This window comes from Lissotriton helveticus, chromosome 9 (genome assembly GCF_964261635.1).
Source record: "Lissotriton helveticus chromosome 9, aLisHel1.1, whole genome shotgun sequence".
Classification (NCBI taxonomy): Eukaryota; Metazoa; Chordata; class Amphibia; order Caudata; family Salamandridae; genus Lissotriton; species Lissotriton helveticus.
The window spans coordinates 1,038,589,695-1,038,617,431 of NC_136070.1; the positions used below are offsets into that span (position 1 = coordinate 1,038,589,695).

Here is a 27,737-nt window from a genome sequence, read left to right on the forward strand (position 1 = left end):
CAGTTTGCCGACCTCAGCAGGATGCAGCAACAAGTACATGAATGGGAACTTCATCCCCAGGTTCTCCTTCCGTACTTCCAAAAATTGGGATTTCCACAGATCGACCTCTTTGCCACAGCAGAGAACTCAAAATGCGCAAACTTCACCTCCACATTACCACATCATCTATCCAAAGGCAATGCTCTATGGATGAACTGGTCAGGGATATTTGCTTATGCTTTTCTGCCTATCCCTCTACTTCCATTGCTAGTTGGGCAACTCAGACAGACATCACTCAAACTAATTCTAGTGGCTCCTACTAGGGCTTGTCCACCATAGTTCACCGCACTACTAGAAATCTCAGTAGTGCCACACCAAAAACTGCACCTCACTTCCAACCTTCTCACACATAGCAGTGGAGAAATCAGACATCCAATCCCCAAGGAGCTCAACCTAGCGATCTGACTCCTGAAGTCCTGGAGTTTGGATATTTAAACCTACCACTAGATTATATGACAATCTTGAAAGAAGCAAGAAAAACTATCACTAGAGCATGTTATGCCGCTAAGTTGAAAAGGTTTGTCATCCATTGTAAAAATAACATAATTGATCTGCTTGATGCATCTATACAAAATATTATTTGTTACCTTTTGCATCTACAGCGAGTTGGCTTAGCTTACACATCTATTTCGATTGCATCTGGCAGTGGTAGCTGCATATCTGCAAAACAGACATTTGTCCCTATTCAAAGTTCTAGTAATTAAAGCTTTTATGGAAGGCCTTAAAAGAATAATACCATCCAGGGTACCACCGGCACCTATCTGCAACTGTAACATTGCTCTCAAAAGTCTTTTTGGTCCACCCTTTGAACCATTACACTATTATATTCCATATAAGTACTATAATATAGGCCCAGGTAAACGTGTCACCCTTCACCTATATTCTCTCCCTACATTACACTTGTCACGGTTTACAGGGACTGACCTTTTACCTAGATATTACACTGCATTCAGAACACAAGTTTTTCCCAGTTCGAAATCTCATACATTATGCATGAGGGTTCTTGGAAGCACAGCAGGACTACCATCTCCTGTATAGAATCTATGCACAAAGTTCAGGACTGACGTCATCCTTAGGCCAACACAGTAAGGTAGGACCCCTGGGGAGACCTATGGGGGTATATATACATCATGTCTTGCTAAGATAGCTAGAGGAGATCGAGACTTCCCGGCCGACACACTGACCAGAGACGTTAGAGGTTCCTGCATGCAGATACACCAGCTCTCAGTGTTCTAAACATCCCTCGTGGGGTGTCCAACTCGAGACCAGGACTGGGTCCCACAGTCTCACGAAGGTAATGGGGTTGACTGAATCCTAGAGGCTTAGTAGAATAACACCTACACCCATGTAAGGTACACTTAGGTACTTCTAGATATGGAGGCATCATAGGAGTACACATCTTTTGTCATGTTGTATATACTCGAATGTATTCATGATTTTAGTAAGATGATAGAACTCTACCATCCTTTTACCTTTGTAGTACTGTTAAGCATTTATCTCATATACTGTCTAATGGTTGTTGCAGCACATCTATTCTACTCAAGAATAACAACTGTTCACTAAATGATTATTGAAAACGCCCAGCTTGTTTCATTCGATGTATCTCTCTGAGACAAAACTAAGTAATCACGAATGACTGAGCAAAAAGTAGTACATGTTTCCACGGTCCTGAGGGATAAGGGTTGTCATGTTCTGAGGTTGCCAGAGACTATTCTCTCCTTGGTAAGAGGAGATTAGAGTGACACTGTGAGGTAGCTGATACAGAAAGTATAACATACCCGGTGAGGGAGGGGGGGAATCTGAGTTCGTCTGACACCAATCCTACAGTGTATATTGTCCAAACGCGCAGATCCAGTATATTTTCTATAGGAACTACACAACAACATAATTGTCCATTAAAACTTCTCTAATTGAAGGTTGCATTTCTAATTGCTATTACTTCACTGAGACGTGTTGGTGAGTTACAGGCATTAACATTCGAAGAACTCTTCTTTCAACTTCATAAAGATAGAGTGGTTCTTCGTAGAAACCCTAAATTCCTTCCAAAAGTAGTTTCTGCTTTTCATATTAACCAATCAAGTTGAGTTACCTGTGTTCTTCCCTAAACCTGATTCAGTAGCAGAAAGGGCTCTTCATACTCTTGATGTAAAAAGAGGATTGTTATACTATATTGATATGCCAAATGATTTTGTTGCATTCGCTCCACCTCATAAAGGAAATCCTATATCTTAAATCTGGTATTTCTAGGTGGATTGTCAAATGTATTAAAACTTGCTATGTTAAAGCTAAAAGAACTATACCGCTTAGAGCACACTCTGCTCCCAAAATAGGAGCAGCTATGGCCTTTTTGGGTAATATTTCCATAGCTGATATATGTAAGGCAGCTACATAGTCTACACCACACACCTTTACCAAACATTATTGTGTGGATGAATTAGTATGTCAACAAGCTAATGTAGAGCAAGCAGTGCTAAAAACACTTCTTCAAACAACTGCAACACCTGCTGGTTAGCCACTGATTTGGGAGAATACTGCTATATAATCTATGCAAAGCATTTGTATCTACAGCCCACATGTTTCGAACAGGTTAGTTACTTACCCTGTAAGCATCTGTTCTTTGCATGTAGAGCTGTAGATTCTCATGTGCACTCCCTCCTCCCCAGACACCTGTGGTTGTTGCAGTTCTTATTATTCTGTCCATCAATTGTTGTTTTTGCAGTTCTTATTATTTACATTACATACACAAGGACATCTCTGTACTACATTCACTTACTCCATGCTCACCCTCTTACGGGAAAACAATCAAACAATGGAGTCAATGCCCATATGCATTATCACTGATAGGAGGAGTCGCCTTACCTTGTGACTGGAAAAGACTTCTTTGAAGAAAAACAACTTGCAAACATCCGTACCCAACACCAGATGGTAGGAGTATGCAAAGCATGTGAATCTACAGGTCTACAAGCCAAGAACAGATGCTTACAGGGTAAGTAACATAGTCCTTCCCAGACTTTAAAAAAAAAAAGTAAGGTTTGCTATTGGTTGTCAAAAAACTCTGTATTCTCCATCAAGGAATATGATGATATTCTTATGTTAAGGATGGTAGGTTGGATAGGCCCATCAAGTAAAACGCTAGAGGGGGACTGTATTATAATTACTTGCAGAAATCCAGAATTAGCATGCCTATTGATGAACTCCAGTTGTAGTCAAGACACAGATAACATGCCTGATTCCATTTTCTATTGTACCTCTGGGTTTTTCTACCGCCCTAGAGCTGCCAACACCTGGGGATCAGGACACATGCCTCTACCTCTGCCACGGGTTATAGGATAGGATAGGATGTGTACAATTCCAACAGCCAATAGATTTGGATTCAAACGATTGGCTTGAAAATTATCTAGATCACCAAGATGAGACCACTTTGGATACAGACTCTGAAACTAACCCATTGGTCCCTGTTAAAACTCATGCTGAGGAATTGTTGGTTTGTAATGAGGTCCACAAGAATGTTCTTGGACTTATTGACACGGTCTCTAATCTCTTGACTTGCAATCTTGTTGCAGAAATTCCTAGTATGGAACCTCTTAGTTTGTCCCAATGTGACAATATGATGGAAATTAACTGTGTTGGCATAAAACGCTAGGACGCCTTAGCCTTTATTTCTTGGAACGTGGTTGGTTTTCTCTCAAAGATATGTGATCCTCAATGGCTGTCTTTTATTGATCTCTTTGATTCCATTTGTTGCCAAGAAACGTGCGTTTTCGACAATGTAATAGTAGATAGGTTCAAATCTTTTTGTTCTCCAGCCGTCTGTTATTATGCGGGTAGGGTGGGGAGGCTTGGCTGCCCTTGTTTTGACTAGGCTCAAGAATCTATCTGTTATAGTTACTCACAAGCTCTTATCAGCTCCTGAAGCTTTCCTCTACTACAGAGCTTAATATCCTCCTATACATTTTCACCCAACCGGTGAATATTGCCAAGGATCTGGGATCTGTTATCCTAAGCCTAATAAGTTACGAGTGCAATGGTGGTTCCATACTATGGGCTTGTGATTTTAATATTGCTAAATGTATTTTTCGCAGGCACCTGGGTGTGTGGGATAGTAGATTGGCAAGATGTTAAGGTGGCACACTTTCACCATTCCCCCTATGGAGAAATATTGACACGGATAATACTGACTAATAACATGAGTTTCGCATCTGAAATCTTTGGTTATTCTGATGACTACACTTTAACATACGTGGGTAGGAGAGTGCTATTGATCCCATTCTAGTCTCTTAAACCTTGATTTCGTTTTTAAGCAAATACGAGATCTTGTTTGTATATTATAGTTATGCACTGGATGCATTTTTAAGGTCCCTAACCACTGATCTTCCCAAAATGGGCAACCGCTTGGTTCCCGTACTCATTTACCCGGATGATGCGATGCTTTTATCCTGCACCGCTAATGGTCTGCAAATTTTACTCATTGGGTTCAATACCTTTATGGGTGATCAGAAGCTCAAGGTCAATCATAAAAAAACCTTACATTCTGACTAATATCCCCAAAAATACCCGCTTTAGATATATGAAAACATAATCTTTTAGCCATCGGGGGATTTTACTTTTGTCGAATAGGACCTGGGATAGACTTGTAATCAAGTCACAACTTACTGAAGCAGCATGCGAGGCACTCTATCGATTTGCTAAACAATTGGGACATAAAGCACCAAAAGAAATAGTGATGCTATATAAAAGTAAGTGTCTGTCAGTGGCTACGTATGGAGCAGGAGTATGGGGTTATTACCTGGTGTCTTCCTTATAGACAGTAGAGAATACATTTCTGTCTGGACTTCTGTTTAATTTGCATGACTAAACAAGTGACATCAACTGCACTGGTGAGAAACGATTCTACCACACAATAGTAATGCTCCCATAATGTATTGTCCAGAGTTTTTGGAGGACTGGACTGAGAGAGCACAACTATCAGCAGCTTAGTCACCTCCTTTCCCTATTGTTTATATCCACGTTTGGCTCTCTACAAAAGACATCTGAGGTTGAGCAACAATCAAACTCCATTCTCTCTGGCAAGAAGGCATTTCCCTTCATCTGGAGAAGAGAAACTTCAGTTTTTGAAAGAATAGTTTGAGGTATGGGTAAACATTGCAGTATTTAAGGAACCTCGGCCAGATTTTCCTAGTTAGTGTCTTTTCTCCCCTTCAAAGACCATGCCTAAATTTCAGTCTACTTTTGTTTGTCATTTCAGGGTCTGTAGAAAGCCTTACTTGATAAGTGCAATTTACAACCCGTTGTCTATTACTCTCTTGGTAAATTTGTAAGGCAAAAATATACTACTTTATAGGCCCAGGATTTAGCCATGACCCAAGGTGCCAAGTGAAGTACAAGCTAATTGTGTCCCTGTAGGACGGTTGGTGGTTTTCAAGTCATTAAATGTCAATATTAAGCATAAGATCCCAAAATTTGATGGCGTCTATATCATAGTTGATCTTCACCACTGAAGGCTTTCTTAACTCCTTGCTGTATTTGTGAAAGGTGCAAAATGTGTCTTTAAAGAACGGTGGTGCCTCACCCTTGCCTCTTGATTCTTTCCATTCTCAGTGTTTGGGATAACCTGACACTTAGTAGCTGGATAGAAATTTGCTTATATAGCTGGTAAATCAGAGCTTTTACACACGAGTACCTCACACACATGCATTTGTTCTATGTGGCTCATCCCCTCAAAAGTGCATATGCAGACCTTTTAAGATGAATTTTTTTCTGCTGTTTGCTGTGGATTAGAACCTGCTTCTTTTGCATTCAACAAACTGTTAACACAGAGCCATACCATTTGCATGTTTTAGTTTTTTTTTTGTTTTTCCCCTTTTATTATTTTTTTTCTTTCTTTCAATTCAGATAGCTTATTTTCAGTGCTTAGGCTTCTAGTCATCCTTGTAATGATCGTTGGCAGCTACTGACCCACAAACGTTATATTTCTTGCTTGGGGAGAAGTCATACCATCCATGATGTGTGCTGCCATTGGTAAGAGATAACCTTCGAGCCATTTGACTTGGTGCAAAGTAATGAACTGGTTTCACAGGAAGTATTGTAGTGAATCATTACAAAGAATTCTGAAGGTGGTTAGAAGAACGTAACCCTCCCACGTTGAAGTCACCCAGACAGGTCCAACGCAAATGTATGTAACCACAAGTAAGTTCAAAGTACCTCAAATGTTTTAGTCCTTTGCTCCCCAAATTGTTTCAACTGAATCCAGATGCCATAGTCCAGAGAGAGGGTGTTTAGCGCCTCGCAGCTGAGGGAGTTTTGACCATGAAACCAGTTTTCTGGTGACTCCCTTGTATTCTGGGTATAGAGGTCCCAAGCTACCATTGCTCCATAGAATGAATGCAATTTATTCTTCTCAGTACGCTGCTGCTTGCCACTTTAAATGAGAAGCCTAGCAATTACCCCTTTCCTCAACAACAGATCAGGAAACCAACTCTGTTTTCTTGAGTGACTCCAGATCTTGCCAGGGGCCGGTTCTGTTGCAGCTCCAGCTTGACCAAGCAAGTACATTTCCAAATGTTCCACCCTGCTATTAAACCCAGTTCTCTTGCTATGTAGGTGGCACTCTCTGAGTGAGCAGAGAGTCTTGCTGTAACCAAAAAAGTCCAAGTGTCTCGCCTTTCCTATTTTCCAGACACAACTACAACACAGATGGCACAGCAAGGGCAACATCCCCTGCTGAGGCTGCTTCTCAGGAGACCCGCCAACAATGCTGTTGGTTGGCAGCTCTTCCCCGACATAGAGAGGCACACCACATCCACAAGTGTGGGATTCCAACACTCCTCCTGCCAATGCAGGTATTAGAGGAACAGGAGTTGGCACTGATTTCATGGTGCAACTCCAGAACTGCCAGGGGTCTCTATAAGTGTACTGTTTCCTCATGACTCAATCTTCTCTGTACTGCTCTTGTGCTACTCCTCAACCCCCTCAAGAATTGTGGACTGGATGGCAAACGGGTTAGAATTTTCATATCCATTGGATTAGTAGTAGCTGAATCAAAACTGACAATCCCTATCGAGTTTACCTCTGATATGAGGGCAAGTTATATTTCTAAGCTGTCTTCAATCCTCAGCTCGATCTCTTTGAATGCAGTGCTTGCAAATCTCACTTGAGCACCAAAGTTAACAAGTTTACCTCCTGGGTGGGCATTGCACCCAGCTCCCTAAAGGAATGCCTGATGCTCAACTGGATGGCTGCTTTTTCGTATGTCTTTCCTCCAACTACTTTGATTCACAGCTGTTCTTCTGAAGATCAATGATAGCCCCTCGTCATCTAGTTGCCGCTTCTTAGCCTTGCTAAGTCTGTTTGAATTTCCTGCAGAAAGACCACTAAATTAACATTTTTGGGAGTAAGGCACCCAGTCCATTGAAGGACTATGGAGATAAGAACGTTCTATCATTGCTCATTGATAACATCGTTCCAGATGAGCTAAACCTTTGCACACCATGCATCTAATCGTTGAGAACCTGGAGACCCAGGTGATTTCCATGAAGTTCTCCACTAGAGCACATTACATGAACAAACGGCTGAGGTTCTGCCACTTGGCATAATACCACCCCACTCACAAGCTCTAGGCTTGATGATACATCTTTTTAGCATCAATTGATTTAGAAGGGGCTGCGGTTCTGTTTAAGATTCTTCCAGGACTTTGGCAGTGTGTGTCTACATCCCACCACCCATTACCTACCATGTTTAGTGCCACATTCTGGCCTCATACGTTAGTGGCTGGTCTTCGATAATTTGTAATGGTCATGAACAGTTTCTCTATCCTTAATGCCAATGATGAAGCATCACTATTAGTAGTACAACAATTTTTATCTTTAAAACTTTTTATACACGTCTGAATCCTATTCTCCATATTACCTGGCGATCTCAGAGTGATAAGGCTGCCAGGTGAGTTGATTTCCCAGATAATCGATTAACCAGCGGTATAAAATAAAAATTGCTATTGTTATGGTGGCAATTTGCATTTTCCTGGATCAGTTCTTAACTTGCTAAGGAGATGCATTGTTTAATTTGGAGCGTTGTGTATTCAAATTCAGTATTATTCACCCATCATTAAAACATATACTCACTCCACTGACTCTACACGGAGACAAAACCGAATCAGTCTTCAGTTTGTGATGTAATTATTTGTAAAGTAATACCCCGGATCAATGAGGTTTACTGCGGTGTCATGGTAATGACAGGTTGATGCTTGCCCAGCGTGAATTAAGAAAACAGTAATGCAGGTAACTTGCTATGCAGAACTAGCGTTTTACACTCTCGGAGGCCCTATTGTGGTCCACATTCATAGGTGCCGGGATAGACCAGAGTGTTTCCAAACTGTTTTATGGGTTTATTCCTGATCTATTTGGTATGCTTCCCTCTTTTGCAATGATATTTGAATTGGTTCCTGCGTTGCTTTTATTCAATAGATAAAATATAAAAGTGGTGGTGTTTGTTCAAAACGGAATATAATGTTTTTGCTTTTCATGTGATAAGTACAAATAATAACATCAATATTGCGAACTGAATCAAATGCAAGAAGGTCAAAATGTTGAAGTTATTCTACCTGCTTAAATGCAAAACTTCAATGTTGGGGAAAAAAGAACTGCAGATTTCGAAATGTCAGCCTCCCTTAGTCACGTAGCATTGATACATAGCTTTCTTAATACGATGAGACTTGCTTGGCTAAGCTCGTCAGGAGCTAGAAATCTGAAGGTATTTGTCTTCATTTGAAACAACCTAACTGGATATTTGTTTTGCTTTTGAATATAAATTCTTAGGTACTTTTTAGAATTTTTAGACAAAATATTGAATCAACTATGGCAAATATGAGTGAAAGGGCAAAAAGAATAGTCTAATTTCATCATGCTGGCTTTGTATTTACCTCTTGTCTGCAGATTTACTATTGTGGCTGCCGCCGTTGTGCATTTCTTTAAAAAAAAAAAGAAAAAAATCCTTGTATTTTATGTGATTGGAGGAGAAGCAAATAGCACCACCAAATGTGATCAGCTGTACGCAAATGTTGAGATTACCGAATTTACTGTTTTTGAAGCTAAAGTTAAATAAAAGATCCATATAAATATAATGACTTTGCATCTTCACCAGGACATCAACAAACGACTTTCACTTCCTGCGGACATTCGATTGCCTGAAGGGTACTTGGAAAAATTTGCTATGAACAGCCCACCTTTTGACAAGCCGATGAGTCGACGACTTCGAAGAGCATCTTTGGTGAGTATCACATTTAGTGTGTGGTAAAACAACTGTGTATATACTTCCCAGATATATTAGTTTCTAGTACCAAGACCTACCTTTTTGCCAAATTTTGTCTAATACCATTCAGCAGTTCGGGCTGTAGCTTTGTCTAAAGTTTCCTATGGAAATTAACATAGAGAAAACACGTTTTGGGACCCCCCATTTTTCTCGGCCCCTGCTCGACGAATCACCCTGAAACTTTCAAGACAGGAGCTGATCTGAGCGAACCATTAGTAAAATTCGCAAAGATTAGTCAAATGGTGCCAAAGATATTGGCAAAAGAAAAAGCGCTTTTTGAGTAGAAACAATGTCCTCACTATAACTACCTACTGGCGATATATATATATATATATATATATATATATATATATATATATATATATATATATATATATATATATATATATATATCCTGAGGCAGCACTACAAGTTTCCTATTGCGGGGTTCCAGAACGCTGTGCAGAGTACCCAACCCCCCGCTATTTTCTTGGATCACCCCAAGAACAACCCTGAGCATCACTCACCTGGGAGCCACTGTTGCATCCTGGGAAACTGAGTCCGTAGACCTTCTTGGACCGGCTGAACTATCACCTGAGATAATAATTAATAATTGCTGAGGGGCGGAGCGGACACTCGCACCTATCATAGTGCGGTTGGATTTGAACTGCAGAACGTCAGGGGTTCCTTCACATCCACCGCAGGCGCTGACGAAGGCCAAACCGGCCGAAATGCATTCGCCATTTATATGAAATAAACGGTGCTGTCTTTCAATCCCCCCTGTGGCTTCTGCTTCTTTCTCTGAGAGGAGTTTCCTGTTTCATATATATATTCATGTGAAGACCCGACACTTGTCTGTGGTATGTAAACAGGAGGTCTTCGCTGTTTAAAAACATCAAGTGTGCAGTCACTGGACTTGCTGCACTGGTATGATGAAACGTTATGGCGGCAGTTCGCAACAAATAAAGAAACTTGCACTTACTTCTGGTCCGTGTCTACGTTGCTGTGGTGGGGAAAGGATTGCCTTCGCCGAAGCTGTGGATTGTGTGATATATATATATAATTCATGTGAAGATCCAACACTTGTCTGTGGTATGTAAACAGAAGGTCTTCGCTGTTTAAACATCAAGTGTGCAGTCACTGGACTTGCTGCACTGGTATGATGTAACGGTTGTCAAATAATAATACCGATGCTTAGACAAGGTTAACATTGTGGCTTTAGAGCAGAGGATAGCTGTATTTGCAGTGTTCTTTTATGTCCATGCATCACGTGCACTGTTCAACAGCATAAATGGTGAATTCAGTATGGTGCTTGTTATGTGTGAGAAAAGCCAGTGTCTCGGCAGAAACGCATCACATTAACTGTTGTACTGAAATAAATATATTGGTTTAAAACTGCATCCTGTGCTGTGTCTGAGCCTGCTTTATACTCCATGAGCAGGTTACGGTTGAAGAATATATATATTCCCTCGAGCTTGGGACTACATAAGGCGGTTGTATTGAAGTATTCCACTTCCAAGCCGGGCGGGATGCATTGCCATACCAGCCCCTGCTTAGCTTCACTTCAAAGGCCCCTGCTGCTTCACACCCTCATCGCCGCTCTCCCCGCTCTGCCCCCTCCCCTGCCCGCCGTGTCGCATTTCTCCTCCCCCCCTCCCCTTCTCTGCCTTCCCTCCCCCTCCCCTTCTCTGCCTTCCCTCCGTCTTGTTCAAACAAATATGCTTTTGTTTCACCTTTTCCTGTAAGAATACTTTGATTAGTGGTAGTAGATTTCTTGTACTTTTTATTTCCTGCAAATTAACTGAAGTGATAAGATCTCATTGAAGCAAGTGATCGCGCTATAGCAGTCTGTCATTGCATTTCTCCCCCCCCCCCCCTTCTCTGCCTACCCTCGGTCTTGGTTTTTTTTACCCGCTCCGCCCCCTCCCCTGCCCGCCGTGTCGCATTTCTCCTCCCCCTCCCCTGCCTTCCCTCCGTCTTGTTTTTTAAACGCAGCGCTTACAAACATAGACAGCATACACAAAAGCTTCTTCAAAATACAGCATGAGAGAATTCTTCACACACACAGACACACACGCAGGCACTCACACACACACACACACACACACACACACGCATGCACTTGCAAACAGACTCACATGCATGCACCCACATGCACACACCCACATGCACACTCAGACACACACACACACACACACATGCACACACACTCACACGAATACTCCCACTCAGACACACACGCACACAACTAGCACAACTAGCGGCATCCAAGGAGTGTTATGTTTTCCCATCACAAGGAAAGCATGTGCAGCACATTTTCTGCCACATACGAGAAATATCACAAACTCTTGCGTAGGATGTATGTTTATGTAATTTTGTATGCTAAAGTACTCCGAGAATAGAAGAGTAATTAAATACTTAGTTCCCCTAGAGCTTTGACAAGGACATTCTCTGCCTTTTCCAGGAGCAGTTAAATGTGTTTCTTCTTTGCCGCTATGCAACCACACAAATGGCCAAATAGCTGATACCGATTCACAATTAATTTGAAAAAAAACGTCTCCGTAAGTCAGGAGACAGGCAGGAAAGGCTACAAAAAGAAGGTAGCAAGCCTCACCTGGCAGCAGTGTATTAAGGGGAGCTATTTTTGGTTCATTAAAATGAGCGATCACGCACTAGTGGCCCGTGACTAGTTCTTTGCCTGGATAACCTTGATCCAGCTTTTGCCCATGACCAGGATTATGATGCATCAACCGTCTTGTTATTTTGCCACTAACTTTACCAAGAAGTGGGCTACACTATGGTAACATCACTCTGTGCTTTATGTTATCTTGGATGTCAGAGAAACGACAGCCTTCCCCCTTTTAAACCAGCTGGCTTCATTGTCAAGCTTGTTTCCTTAGTATTGTGACAGCGGAGGTTCCTAAGTATTGAGGACTCCCCAAGGCTTTATGCAGCTCGGTTTCATGTAAGATGAGCAAGTGAGTGAATACTCCCACTCAGACACACACGCACACAACTAGCACAACTAGCGGCAGGCTGAAACACAAAGTAAATAATAAATAAAAAACAACATGTAATCTTTGACAGGGATTACACTGCCACTGACAAAGGTAAACAAAAGTTAGCTCAGGATCTGCAACACTGCATGTTCTTCTCTTCGCTCAAGTTTGACTTGCAACTGTGGGGAGGGGGCGGTGTATTCGCCAGAGCACTTCCACCTCATAATCTGGAAGCATAAATCACCCCGCCCTCCCTCTCCCCATTGTTCGGCTCCCATTTCCTGTAAAGTTTAATTCACAGTTTCTGTATTTTGTCGTCGCCTTTACATAGTGCATTACACAGTGAGTTACAGCCCTCAGTTCACGACAGGCGACACTGTTTCAAACTGTTTTCAAGCTTTATTACAAATCACAAAAAAGATGTTAATATTTCACTTCTGTTCTTGCATTTTCGTCACAATAAAAAACACTGAATATAATCTTCACAAAAGTTATTTACAAAAGTTTAAGCTATTGCCATTACAAATTAAATAAATTATTTAACAATTAATTTAACAAAAAAAATAAAAGCCATTGTTATTTGTAATATTAATACATCTAAGTCACGTAAATAAAAAACATGTTGCATTACAAATGTTATAGGTGTCACATTTGCGAAAGTTATAACTATTGGCATTGTAAAATGACAGAGCTATTAATTTAGCTATTTTAACAAACACATAAATAAAAAAGAATTTAATTTATAAGACCAATAGCTCAAACTTTCCTAATGCGAGACCTATTGCATTTCCAATGCTTGTTTTTTTAATCTGTCTTCTTTTGCCATTGGGGCTGCCCGAGTGTCATTTAAACTCTTGCTTGCATCCATGACACTGTACTGCATGGGGCAGTCCACAGCAGTCATTGATTTTTTTTTTGTTGTTGAAATGATGACCATGTTTGATTACATCGTCCACTTAAAAGTCAATGCTTCAGTGTTGGGGCTGGTTGGCCATTCTTTTATTTTAAATTTCTTTCCTTTTATAGTTTCCGTTTAATGTGTGCTTCTTCTCTTTTTATTTTATTTTTGTTTAAGAGGATACTGAAGGTCTCTAGGTAGTGATAAGGGTTTGCCTGCTTGCTTCTCATTTCATCTGCAGTGTGCCACATCCCACTTGGCTACTTCCTCTAAACCATGCAGCCATTATGGAATGCTATTGTCCATAAAGTATAATTGTTTTACTATTCCAAGATGGCCAACACGGGGAGGCTGGAGGTGGGGAGGGAGAGTTGGTGTTGGGGTAATGCCCGGATGACTGTGCACAAGGTTCCTTACTGTCAGTTTCTATAATTGCTTTGCATCCTGAGGGTTTGACTCTTGTATCTCCTGTTATATCTGCAACTGCTGGAGCCGTACTAGGACTATAAACTGTGTACACCTGTATTTTATTTCTACCTATGCCAATTCTGGGGGGGACTATGTTGTTCATCTTAATGAAAAAATGAAGTTTAAAAAAAAAAAAAGATGGCCAACACGTTGGTTCTAAACTAGGTGGTCATGCTAAAACTTTAATAAAACAATCTACTATATTCAGTACCTCTGCAAGACGAAAACCAACTGCTATAGCTACTTTTGTTATTGCAGGTATATGCCCCTATGTGCAGGCAGCATTGTAAATCTTTGTTAACCACCAAATAATGAACCCCCCCTCTGAATGTATACATAGATGCATACATCGGGCTAGGTAGGATCAAAGGGCAGTTGGTTAGTTTTCTGCAAAGATTGCAAATCCCTCTGGGTTGCCCATTTTTTTTACTCACTAGTACTCAGTCTGGGTTTGATGTGCTTACCTTGGTGCATCCTATGACTATATATTATTGCCCTTAAACTGGGTATATTTTCTTGCACACTAAGGTACCAGATCATAAAGATAATCTCTACTGGCTTAGTTTCCTGATTACATTTGAGTTGAAGACTCACTTCTTTAGAGAACACTACATCACAATGCATTCGTTATTTATAATTAAGGCTTCCTGTTGTCCGTTTTTACTGATTTGTACAGATAAATACATCCAAAAAACCATTTATTTTCTTGTCTGTATTTATTTTTAAATGTCGATAAAAACGGAAATTGGGTGCTTTTTAAGTGATTCTAAATATACTTTTCCATGACTGCCAGGCCAATAACTGTGAATTGATAGGTAAGGTGGTTAAAAAAGGAATTTTAGTAAAGAGGCCTAAACAGCAGTAGATATGCACTACGCTGATACTGAAAAGTGCATATTTCACTCGTCGTTATGCCTGTCTTTGACTCTGTCCAGTGCTTGGCTAACTTTGCGCTATAGAAATATCACACACATACATAATGGCGTGTTTCATACTTTAAGCTACAAAGAAAAGGATAGCAATGTAGGTATTACAAGAAAAGTAATGCTGGCAAGTCACTGCATGCCTGCCCCTAGTGCGCTGTTTGAAGGCCCTTGCTTCCTGAATTGTGGGCAGACTCCTGGTACTATGAGCAATACTGGCCTCTTGAAGCTCAGGTGTTGCATCGCTGACATTAATTACTGACACACTGAACACCGCCCTTACCAGGCTTCCACATTCAAATGAACACCCTATAATTAGCAGCTCTTTGGAATGTACTAACAAAACTATAAAATATAATTGTCACCCTGTAATATTTGAGCAGCTCTCATAGTTTAGGGATGCCTTGTATATGGTGTCACATACATTTTGAAATTACTTTGACTGTGTTAGTATGTAGAAGTGGTACTATTTGTCGTGGCTTAGAATTACAAATGGTTTTAATTCGATGTGACTCGAACCATAATATATGCACTTCTCCTATGGCTGAGGATTTGCCTGCTGTGTATCTATTGCTTTATGTCAGCCTCACAATTACACATGTATAGTGCTGTAGGTTCCGAAGTATTCTTGTAGTTCTTCATAACTGCCTGTAAAACCTTAACGGTTTGTTGTCCATATTTATAAAATAAATTGTGCTGTAAAATGTTCTCTGTGTATGCAACTGTTTAATCAAGTAAAGTCTTCCTTAATACTATCCCCTCCACTCCAGTTTTCTGAAAAAGATAACTCATTTGTACGCCTACTCGATGCAGTGTGGGATGGTATTCAAATTTTTTTTCTGGGCTGCTTTTGGGTCTGTCTGGAAGAGTGGACAAACTTCGTCATAACAATGTATCTCCTTTTTTTGTTGCAACTTTCTTTTTCTAGTTTTGTAGTGTGTGTTATAAGGGATCAATATGCATTACGTCATAGTTACCGACACTATAGATTTAGAAGATAGGCAACTGCTATTTATCCAGCATTACTGTTTCATAGGATAGGCTATGGCACTTCTGAAGAAGTGCTGCCATGAATGAAAAAAAAGAGAGGAAGACAGTCTGTCCTGTACTGACCTGGGCCAACGTAGCCCGAGGTTGGCAGACTGAACTTTTAGCCAATCACTGCTCTTATTCTAAGCCAGTGGGAGCTGTCAGGCTGCGTTGATCATATACATAACTTGTCCTCTTTGTCTCTAAAGGCATCGGTAACATTGCCCTCATTTACTCTTGTGCTGTGAAAGCACTACATTGTCATGCCCAGAATGCCATCTGAGTGAGCGAGGCTACGTAAGCCACTTGTGACTAGTGAGTCACGAACTACTAACTGACCAGAAGCTCAGCTGTATCTTGTTACAGATTGTTGTCTTTCCTGTTAATGACTCCTGCAAATGTCCAAGCCTAGCTTTGGTCAGTTCGCCAACTTCCCTGCAACTCTAACTAGAGACATTCTCCACTGCACAGTTACAGTGGTGGATCTACCATTGAATCAGTCAGAAAAATACATGCATAGGCTAGACAGAACACGGCACCACCACTGAGCTCAGCCACACACCTAAGCCTCTCTTTTCTGCAATGCAGTCATTTAGTTTTGCCAAATTGGGTCTTTCATCAATGGGGCATTTTAGTTTGAGGTTCGGTGTGAGAGGCTCCAAGCCATGCTGAATCTCAAACATCCAGCTCCCCACCTCTAATCTAAGTGACCCATATGACACTGACCTGCAAGCACCTATATTGTAAAGGGCCACCATTGGGGAAATGAGAGGCTTAAGTTAAACCGTGGGGTGAGTTCTTTAGTTCATTAAGAAATCACCATTTGCATACTTGCCTCCTTTGTGTTGCCTTTCTTCACCGGCATTGCAAGAGAGGCTGCTGCCTGTGGATAAGCAGTACGGCTGGCCCACCTACAGAAATGAACAATAAAACAAGGCTGTGAAGTTAAATGGAAAAAATAGTGTCAGAGTATATGTACACACAGCTTCCAGGTTAAAGCATTCCATGATATTTGAGATTGTATACGTTCTTGCATTTTGTAATGCACCTTATGCAAATTCATTTCGTTAATTTGAGCTATTATCTTTGCTAATAGTTTAACTATATAGCCATTGTTAGCCTAACTCCCACTGAACACGTGTTTCATAACATGATCTTGTCTTTATAGAGGTGCTGTTACCTACATTAATTAATTAGAATGTTTTGGCTTTAGCAAGGCTCTGATTGTTTTCATTGCTCTCTTTAGTTTCTCAGCAATTGTCTTGTGAATTGCTGTGGCCGATTTATTTTCAAGTATTCCCTTGATTTCACAGAATGATACTGCAATAAGCTAGAATGGTACTTGGGGTCTAGTGTCGAGGTTACCAGCTGAGATCTCCCCCAGTCTGACACTCTCCACTTGACTCATTGTGTAATTCTTAAGCAGAATACATCCTGTCTGTGTGCCGTAGTTCCCTTGTTTTCCATAATTGAGAGCGCATACCACAGTTTAAATTGTTGACTGTATGTTTACATTTTACAACCATATAAAGTCTGTAATGTCTTTTCAGTCAGAATGTTATGGACTATCTACACGTGAAAGTTTGGCTTTCACGCATAAAAGTTGAATTTGCACTCATTCAAATTTTTTTATGAACAAACCGACTCACTGGAGCTGAAAGTCACACAAACTGCTAGTTCCATGATCTGGACAGTCCAGTGAGTTTGGGTACACTTATTAACTTACATTTTCAAAGGTAATCAACTCCCTACAAACCCCTTCTGACCCTGGAAAAGATCAAACATTTACTCCTGCCAAGTCCAGTAATCAAATATTTTCCAGGAAGGGTAAGGTCATTCACCTCCAGGTACACTTCTGTTACTTTCTTTAAGAATGGCACATTTATTCATTTATTTTTACAAGTTTCCTATAATTGTTTTACTTTGATTGCCCATTTTTTAGGTCGTGCCTGAAGCCGGCACGCATGCGCTGCTCTGCGAGTAGTGAATAGAAGCCCCACCCACTCTCCGCCCATATTTGCCATTGGCTTGTGTCATTGTCCGTCCTAAATGCTGGCTTCTGAGTCAGCAATAGGCTTGTTAGTCTCTCCTTAGTACCGCCTCATCTTCATTTGTCACCTTCCATGGCGACAGGCCGCTTTACTTCAGTAGTTACACAGTAATTGTTATTGAGACTGTGAGCACTATTTTCTTTACTGAGGTTCTCCTACTGCAGGCCTGACACGCTTTGGTGCCATCACAGCCCCGCCCTCCCTCCCCTTGTCCGTGCCTTCTCTCCCCTCTCTCCCACTGTCCGTGCCTTCAATCCATGGTCCATGCCTTCACCATCCCCTAACACCTCCGCCCGCCTTCCTTCCGTTGTCCGTGCCTTCCCCCCCACCCGCCCTCCCTCCCGTTGTCCATGATGCCAACAATTTGCAATGCAATAGGTCTTGCGTAAATGCGAAACCTTTTGCATTGCAAAGGCTTGTTTAACTATTGGAATGCATCCAGCATGTTTTATAAAATTATGCCCCTGAGAACAGTATTTAAACTTGCCCTAAAAATCGCAACCTTGATCATTGTTTCAAATTGCAGATGCTTTTGAGTTCTTTTTAATTTGTCAGCAAACAAATTGCACTGTAGTGTAGCAAAACTGTCCGTAAACTGTCTTTTTTTTTTTTCTTTCAAATTGCAATCATTTTTGGGTACACTCTTTAATTTTAAAATAAAACAACACTTGGGCTTCCATTCTTTTGGCATGCTTGTTTGCATGTATTAAAACTATTTTCTGAGAGAAATATAAATAGCCACAAACCGGTAAATGTTTCAAAGAAACGCCCAAAATCACCTCTATGCTCAATGTATGCTTGTTAAGACCAGCGAGCTCTAGATCTGGGCTAAGGCGCTCAAAAACAAACTTTGGTAAAGCAACTGAGTCAAGAAGTATATGTAAAGTTACTCCCGAGGCGCCCCTGAGTAGGAGGAAGGGACTAGGCGAGTGCCGCTAGTGTTGCTGCCAGGTTCCCCTATGAAGCCCCCTGCCAGAACTGGTGGAGCAAACTCTGTCCATCACCACTCCCCTTTTCCAAAATCGGTTTTATCCACACTATGTGTGGGAGGGTATGCTCAGACGTGAGTCCCTTGCTCATTGCACCATCAGGATTCAAGCAAGCCGGGCCGAAGAAGGCTGTGATGCCAGAAACCGGTCCCCGGAAGCTTGTTTCCTTCCCAGTATAAGAATTGGCTTGGTAGTTTGGTTTGTCCTGTTCCCATCATGCACTGGGACAGGAACAGACTAATTTGCATATAGCCAGGTTCTGAGCTGGGATGGTGCATTGAGCTAAAAAACGGCGATGGATTAAAACCATGATCTCTTGACTTGGTAAGAGTATTCTGCATCATTCAGAAACTCTGTCCATCACCACTCCCCTTTTCCAAAATCGGTTTTATCCACACTATGTGTGGGAGGGTATGCTCAGACGTGAGTCCCTTGCTCATTGCACCATCAGGATTCAAGCAAGCCGGGCCGAAGAAGGCTGTGATGCCAGAAACCGGTCCCCGGAAGCTTGTTTCCTTCCCAGTATAAGAATTGGCTTGGTAGTTTGGTTTGTCCTGTTCCCATCATGCACTGGGACAGGAACAGACTAATTTGCATATAGCCAGGTTCTGAGCTGGGATGGTGCATTGAGCTAAAAAACGGCGATGGATTAAAACCATGATCTCTTGACTTGGTAAGAGTATTCTGCATCATTCAGAAACTCTGTCCATCACCACTCCCCTTTTCCAATATCGGTTTTATCCACACTATGTGTGGGAGGGTATGCTCAGACGTGAGTCCCTTGCTCATTGCACCATCAGGATTCAAGCAAGCCGGGCCGAAGAAGGCTGTGATGCCAGAAACCGGTCCCCGGAAGCTTGTTTCCTTCCCAGTATAAGAATTGGCTTGGTAGTTTGGTTTGTCCTGTTCCCATCATGCACTGGGACAGGAACAGACTAATTTGCATATAGCCAGGTTCTGAGCTGGGATGGTGCATTGAGCTAAAAAACGGCGATGGATTAAAACCATGATCTCTTGACTTGGTAAGAGTATTCTGCATCATTCAGAAACTCTGTCCATCACCACTCCCCTTTTCCAAAATCGGTTTTATCCACACTATGTGTGGGAGGGTATGCTCAGACGTGAGTCCCTTGCTCATTGCACCATCAGGATTCAAGCAAGCCGGGCCGAAGAAGGCTGTGATGCCAGAAACCGGTCCCCGGAAGCTTGTTTCCTTCCCAGTATAAGAATTGGCTTGGTAGTTTGGTTTGTCCTGTTCCCATCATGCACTGGGACAGGAACAGACTAATTTGCATATAGCCAGGTTCTGAGCTGGGATGGTGCATTGAGCTAAAAAACGGCGATGGATTAAAACCATGATCTCTTGACTTGGTAAGAGTATTCTGCATCATTCAGAAACTCTGTCCATCACCACTCCCCTTTTCCAAAATCGGTTTTATCCACACTATGTGTGGGAGGGTATGCTCAGACGTGAGTCCCTTGCTCATTGCACCATCAGGATTCAAGCAAGCCGGGCCGAAGAAGGCTGTGATGCCAGAAACCGGTCCCCGGAAGCTTGTTTCCTTCCCAGTATAAGAATTGGCTTGGTAGTTTGATTTGTCCTGTTCCCATCATGCACTGGGACAGGAACAGACTAATTTGCATATAGCCAGGTTCTGAGCTGGGATGGTGCATTGAGCTAAAAAACGGCGATGGATTAAAACCATGATCTCTTGACTTGGTAAGAGTATTCTGCATCATTCAGAAACTCTGTCCATCACCACTCCCCTTTTCCAAAATCGGTTTTATCCACACTATGTGTGGGAGGGTATGCTCAGACGTGAGTCCCTTGCTCATTGCACCATCAGGATTCAAGCAAGCCGGGCCGAAGAAGGCTGTGATGCCAGAAACCGGTCCCCGGAAGCTTGTTTCCTTCCCAGTATAAGAATTGGCTTGGTAGTTTGGTTTGTCCTGTTCCCATCATGCACTGGGACAGGAACAGACTAATTTGCATATAGCCAGGTTCTGAGCTGGGATGGTGCATTGAGCTAAAAAACGGCGATGGATTAAAACCATGATCTCTTGACTTGGTAAGAGTATTCTGCATCATTCAGAAACTCTGTCCATCACCACTCCCCTTTTCCAAAATCGGTTTTATCCACACTATGTGTGGGAGGGTATGCTCAGACGTGAGTCCCTTGCTCATTGCACCATCAGGATTCAAGCAAGCCGGGCCGAAGAAGGCTGTGATGCCAGAAACCGGTCCCCGGAAGCTTGTTTCCTTCCCAGTATAAGAATTGGCTTGGTAGTTTGGTTTGTCCTGTTCCCATCATGCACTGGGACAGGAACAGACTAATTTGCATATAGCCAGGTTCTGAGCTGGGATGGTGCATTGAGCTAAAAAACGGCGATGGATTAAAACCATGATCTCTTGACTTGGTAAGAGTATTCTGCATCATTCAGAAACTCTGTCCATCACCACTCCCCTTTTCCAAAATCGGTTTTATCCACACTATGTGTGGGAGGGTATGCTCAGACGTGAGTCCCTTGCTCATTGCACCATCAGGATTCAAGCAAGCCGGGCCGAAGAAGGCTGTGATGCCAGAAACCGGTCCCCGGAAGCTTGTTTCCTTCCCAGTATAAGAATTGGCTTGGTAGTTTGGTTTGTCCTGTTCCCATCATGCACTGGGACAGGAACAGACTAATTTGCATATAGCCAGGTTCTGAGCTAGGATGGTGCATTGAGCTAAAAAACGGCGATGGATTAAAACCATGATCTCTTGACTTGGTAAGAGTATTCTGCATCATTCAGAAACTCTGTCCATCACCACTCCCCTTTTCCACAGTCGGTTTTATCCACACTATGTGTGGGAGGGTATGCTCAGACGTGAGTCCCTTGCTCATTGCACCATCAGGATTCAAGCAAGCCGGGCCGAAGAAGGCTGTGATGCCAGAAACCGGTCCCCGGAAGCTTGTTTCCTTCCCAGTATAAGAATTGGCTTGGTAGTTTGGTTTGTCCTGTTCCCATCATGCACTGGGACAGGAACAGACTAATTTGCATATAGCCAGGTTCTGAGCTGGGATGGTGCATTGAGCTAAAAAACGGCGATGGATTAAAACCATGATCTCTTGACTTGGTAAGAGTATTCTGCATCATTCAGAAACTCTGTCCATCACCACTCCCCTTTTCCAAAATCGGTTTTATCCACACTATGTGTGGGAGGGTATGCTCAGACGTGAGTCCCTTGCTCATTGCACCATCAGGATTCAAGCAAGCCGGGCCGAAGAAGGCTGTGATGCCAGAAACCGGTCCCCGGAAGCTTGTTTCCTTCCCAGTATAAGAATTGGCTTGGTAGTTTGGTTTGTCCTGTTCCCATCATGCACTGGGACAGGAACAGACTAATTTGCATATAGCCAGGTTCTGAGCTGGGATGGTGCATTGAGCTAAAAAACGGCGATGGATTAAAACCATGATCTCTTGACTTGGTAAGAGTATTCTGCATCATTCAGAAACTCTGTCCATCACCACTCCCCTTTTCCAAAATCGGTTTTATCCACACTATGTGTGGGAGGGTATGCTCAGACGTGAGTCCCTTGCTCATTGCACCATCAGGATTCAAGCAAGCCGGGCCGAAGAAGGCTGTGATGCCAGAAACCGGTCCCCGGAAGCTTGTTTCCTTCCCAGTATAAGAATTGGCTTGGTAGTTTGGTTTGTCCTGTTCCCATCATGCACTGGGACAGGAACAGACTAATTTGCATATAGCCAGGTTCTGAGCTGGGATGGTGCATTGAGCTAAAAAACGGCGATGGATTAAAACCATGATCTCTTGACTTGGTAAGAGTATTCTGCATCATTCAGAAACTCTGTCCATCACCACTCCCCTTTTCCAATATCGGTTTTATCCACACTATGTGTGGGAGGGTATGCTCAGACGTGAGTCCCTTGCTCATTGCACCATCAGGATTCAAGCAAGCCGGGCCAAAGAAGGCTGTGATGCCAGAAACCGGTCCCCGGAAGCTTGTTTCCTTCCCAGTATAAGAATTGGCTTGGTAGTTTGGTTTGTCCTGTTCCCATCATGCACTGGGACAGGAACAGACTAATTTGCATATAGCCAGGTTCTGAGCTGGGATGGTGCATTGAGCTAAAAAACGGCGATGGATTAAAACCATGATCTCTTGACTTGGTAAGAGTATTCTGCATCATTCAGAAACTCTGTCCATCACCACTCCCCTTTTCCAAAATAAGCAAATTCTGCCGGTAACAGATCTGCGCTGGTTGTCCCTGCTGTAAGAAACTAATTTTGAGACGTCACCAAAACCATAATGTAAAGTCAGTTGTATAATGTAAGCGTACGGAAAATGCTGTGACCTTTGACCACGTGAGCTCTCCCACAAGACTGTACCATGGCTGTCCTCTAAATGTCGCTTGGTATTGAAATTCTGGCTGCTCACACTGCTCAGCTATTCTGTGACATTTTTTCATGGTTTGCTGGATCTTTGGCCCACGGTCATTTCCTCTAATCTCATCTGGGTCGGATGTTATTGCCTGTGATGCCGTTGTCTATTTAAAGGTCATATGATGTAATGTATTGTGATGCCTTCATTATACTAATTAGCAGTTTTTAAAAATGATTTAAAAAAAAGCCTTCCTCTTTTTGGCCACGGAATGTTGTAAAAATGTACAACATTATATTGAGCCGACTGCTTTAAGACAGACTGTTCGAGGGAAAAAAACGCGGATATACGATACAAGAGTTTCCATGCTTAATGATTTACGAAGACCTTGCTGGACTGTTGCAGGAATCCAGTGGTGTGTGTATCGCGTCTAAGTTTCTCAAGCCTATTCCAGTAATTGTGTTAATTGCAGCCATAAACCATTCTTACAGCTGCTTTATTGTAAAAGGCGGCTAAGCGCATTCATTTTTCTTTTGATGTTGGCTGAACAGAAGCCAAGTGCCCTTGTTTCTAGTTCAATAACATGGCCGCCAGTGCTGCAAGCCTGCTTGAGATCTGAAGATATTTATTATGACTTGCCTTGGCTGCGTTGCCTTGAATATTTAATTACTTCTAATAAAGCTTATGAATCCTTGTTGGCCTGCATCCAATCAACAGGCAGCTCTGAAATATTTTTGTCATCTGACTCTACATGTGAACCGAATGTTCATTCAAACTCCTATTTACGCATTTAGTTACGTTTGTGAAATCGTCACATGCATTTTTCAGCAGTGAAAATGTACAAAAAAATTGAGCTTAACGAAAATATATGCAACTTAATATACATTTGCCATGGTTGTAACTCTTGTAAAGTAGACAATACAGGTTTCTCCTATTCCTAGTCTTGCTGTCCCTTTATTCCATCCTTCATGCTGTCAAAAGGCAGTAATGCGACCCTGAATCTATTTGCAGTCTTTAATATCCTATAAATAAGGCAAGCTCTGTGGGTTCCAAGCAGCAACATGGCTTCAAAGAAAATTGTTAGAAATTGAAGGGATTATCTTGTCTGGCCCTTGGGCATTGCTCCTAGGAAAGTAGCATATGTTGTATACTTCGATTTCAGTAAGACCTTCCACACTGTTTTCCTCACATGATTAATTATCATGCAAAATTGCTTTTGGGTTAGGCGCTGTTGTGGAACCAATTAAGAACCCCAGGGCAAATGGAGTATACAGAATTGTAGATTGGTGACTGTCAGAAGGAGGGATATTGTTCCACCCAGGAATAACAAATGATAGACCAGGATCTCTAAGATCGAGTTGTGTGGAATGCCACTCACAACTCTGGGGTGACAGCTCTCCCACGCCCTTGTTACTAGATGAGCACCTACAATTTAGTAATTTATTTGGCTACAAGACATGGTTACAGACATTTTTAGGTCTCGCCTGTCGATGCGCATGCGCATCGAGCAAGCGAGACTATAGGGGCTCATCGACTCTTTATCTAACTTGCAAGGAATCGTGGCGATTCCTTGCAGTGCCCGTGACTTTTAAGCTCAATGCGCATGTGCATTGAGCTTAAAAGCGCGTGCACAGCCGCCCGCATTCCTCCGACACCTTTGAAGTGAAGCTTAGCTTCACTTCAAAGGCCCGGCTTCTTCACACCCACATGCCGCTCTGCCCCGCTCCGCCCCCTCCCCTGAGTCATCCTGCCTGCACGTGCGTCTTGTTTTACCCGCTCCGCCCCCTCCCCTTCCCGCCGTGTCGCATTTCTCCTCCCCCCTCCCCTCTCTTCCCTCCGTCTTGTTTTGCATTCTGAGCTCATTACTCTGAGAATTGCAGCCTCTACCTATTTCTTTAGAGTGAGTTTATATTTCCGGACACTCTTATTTAAACAGCATTTGCCTCACTGCCAAAGTAACCTGCAGCTCGGCTTCCGTTAATAACCTTCTAGATTTCCTCCATTTCATGCTACCTCATTCCCTCATGTTACCCATGGTAACCTCCTACGTGCTTCACTTAAAATCCACCCTCTAAGAAGAAATGCACTCAGGCCCTCGGCTGCGTCTTGTGGTCTCCGCATCAATTTGTGCTACTTGCTGGTCTTGCTCATGTTATGTGATCCACGGCATGTCCTGATTGCACGAGCGGGACCCGAGGGCTCAGGAAGAGCTCGGCCGACTTCATCCAGAGCGCGCGCATCCCACCCCCGCCCCCTCTGACATCTGCCCGCGAGCGGGACTCTGCTTGATTTCCTCCATTTCATGCTACCTCATTCCCTCATGTTACCCATGGTAACCTCCTACGTGCTTCACTTAAAATCCACCCTCTAAGAAGAAATGCACTCAGGCCCTCGGCTGCGTCTTGTGGTCTCCACATCAATTTGTGCTACTTGCTGGTCTTGCTCATGTTATGTGATCCACGGCATGTCCTGATTGCACGAGCGGGACCCGAGGGCTCAGGAAGAGCTCGGCCGACTTCATCCAGAGCGCGCGCATCCCACCCCCGCCCCCTCTGACATCTGCCCGCGAGCGGGACTCTGCTTGAATAATCCCCGCCGCACGAGGCATGGATCCCATTACCGTTTTATGGGTAGTTTAGTAAATTGAGATTTTTAGGTCTCGCCTGTCGATGCGCATGCGCATCGAGCAAGCGAGACTATAGGGGCTCATCGACTCTTTATCTAACTTGCAAGGAATCGTGGCGATTCCTTGCAGTGCCCGTGACTTTTAAGCTCAATGCGCATGTGCATTGAGCTTAAAAGCGCGTGCACAGCCGCCCGCATTCCTCCGACACCTTTGAAGTGAAGCTTAGCTTCACTTCAAAGGCCCGGCTTCTTCACACCCACATGCCGCTCTGCCCCGCTCCGCCCCCTCCCCTGAGTCATCCTGCCTGCCCATTCCCGCCGTGTCGCATTTCTCCTCCCCCCTCCCCTCTCTTCCCTCCGTCTTGTTTCTTTTGGCGATGTTCTTGTTTGTTTAAGCACGTGAGGTTTTGTTAGCTGTCCCGATGTTTTATAGCCTTACACGTCTTACTCGCCTTTAAATCTGTAAGCAGACACTCGTTGTGTCACGTATTCAGCGCGGCTGCTGCTTGGGATCATGTGTTTTTTTTAAAAACAAGCAATTTAGTTATAGAAAGAGGAGGGCTCTATATGCTTTGTAACCTGTGTCGGACGTATTTCGCATGTTTGCTGCTTGGGATCAGGAGTTTTTTTGAGGACAATATGCTTTTAAACGTGTTGTACCCCCTGAATATAACTATTGTAGCTGATGCTAATTGAAAAGGATCGAGGAGGCTGCGCTGTTACAATCTAAATAGCAAAGTGCTCGAAATTATTATTAATGTGCAGCGCTACTCCGTGTGATATTTTGTTAGCAATCCCGATGTTTTATAGACTTTTTGGTAAAAAAAAGAAAGACGAGTGCCTTACTCGCTTTTAAATGTGTAAGCAGACACTCGTTGTGTCACGTATTCAGCGCAGCTGCTGCTTGGGATCGCATGTTTTTTTTAAGAACAAGCATATTTTAGTGGGCAGGCACAGGAGTTATTTTTACAATTCAAGCAGCGCTAAACATTTATGTGTGAGGTAATATACGGAGCTAACTAACAAACAGCACTTACGTTTATTACATTCCTAGCTATGGTATATTACAGATTTGCACTTTAAAATGTAAGGTTTTTAACTGTTAAACGGTGTGCGTCTTTATGCAGGTTTACTTATTGCCAATTTCACCCGTAGTTGTAACCGTGCTTTTTATCAGCACTATTTACATTACCTAAAACATATTTGTTTTGTTAGCACGGAATGATGTCTTTTTTGTACTGTGTATGATGTGCACAGATACAAAGCTACGCGCACAGAGGTAGCTAAAACTGGATTTGGTATCGTTGCCGCCACATCCCTTCTGATTTAGCATAAATGTAGTTTAAACCGCTGCCATGCAACTGAGGAACCGGTTCGGCTCTCTGGGAAACGCGGGCTCTATTGGTGCTGCACACCGGTTGGTTATTTAAACTATAGTATTTTCACCTCCTGCAATTGTGTTTAAAAATGTTTGGCATCCCGACAACATATGTCTACACCCTGTGGTATAACATACATTTTAAGTAGAGCTATGGCTGTGCATTGCGAACACGCCACGGTGATCTGTTTATTTTTACAGCAGAGACTGATGTTTTACGCATAAGAGCTTTTTATATTTACAAGTAAAATCCGTAGTACTGCTAGCGAAGAGCTCTGCAATAGGACTATTTAGTTTAAAATAAGCAGTCCGTGTGCGTGATAATTAATAAAAAAGAAAACATATAAATGTAGAAAACAAGTATATGCTATATAATAGTGTACTCCTTTGCCCTGTGCGTTTTGCACATGTGATACGTAATGCAAAGTAGCTTGCATGGCATGCTTTCTTGAGCACAGACGCACATCTTTATTGCGCTTCCTGGAGATAAGCATAAGTTTTATATTATGCTTTTGGTCCACCATAAAATTAATTGTGTTCTCTTTAGAAGTGGAGCTGGGGCGTGGGTTTTATCACTTTTCTCGCCGTTTGTTTACAAACCTGTTGCAGAGGTTAGCTGCATCTGGTACTTTGTTATAAATGTTGCGTTAAAGATGTATTGTGCGATAAATGTAGGCCTTAT

At 42.6% G+C, this 27,737-nt stretch overlaps 1 protein-coding gene across 5 annotated transcripts in view; it reads left to right on the forward strand.

Annotated features, from left to right (window-relative positions):
• Positions 1-27,737, forward strand: part of LOC144782165 (cyclin-dependent kinase 17-like) — a 588,354-nt gene that overhangs the window by 245,806 nt on the left and 314,811 nt on the right. For all 5 annotated transcript variants that reach the window (XM_078661374.1, XM_078661372.1, XM_078661371.1 and 2 more), the window contains one exon: positions 9,175-9,300. In XM_078661374.1, the coding sequence (XP_078517500.1) occupies positions 9,175-9,300 (126 nt within the window). The remainder of the gene's footprint in view (positions 1-9,174; positions 9,301-27,737) is intronic.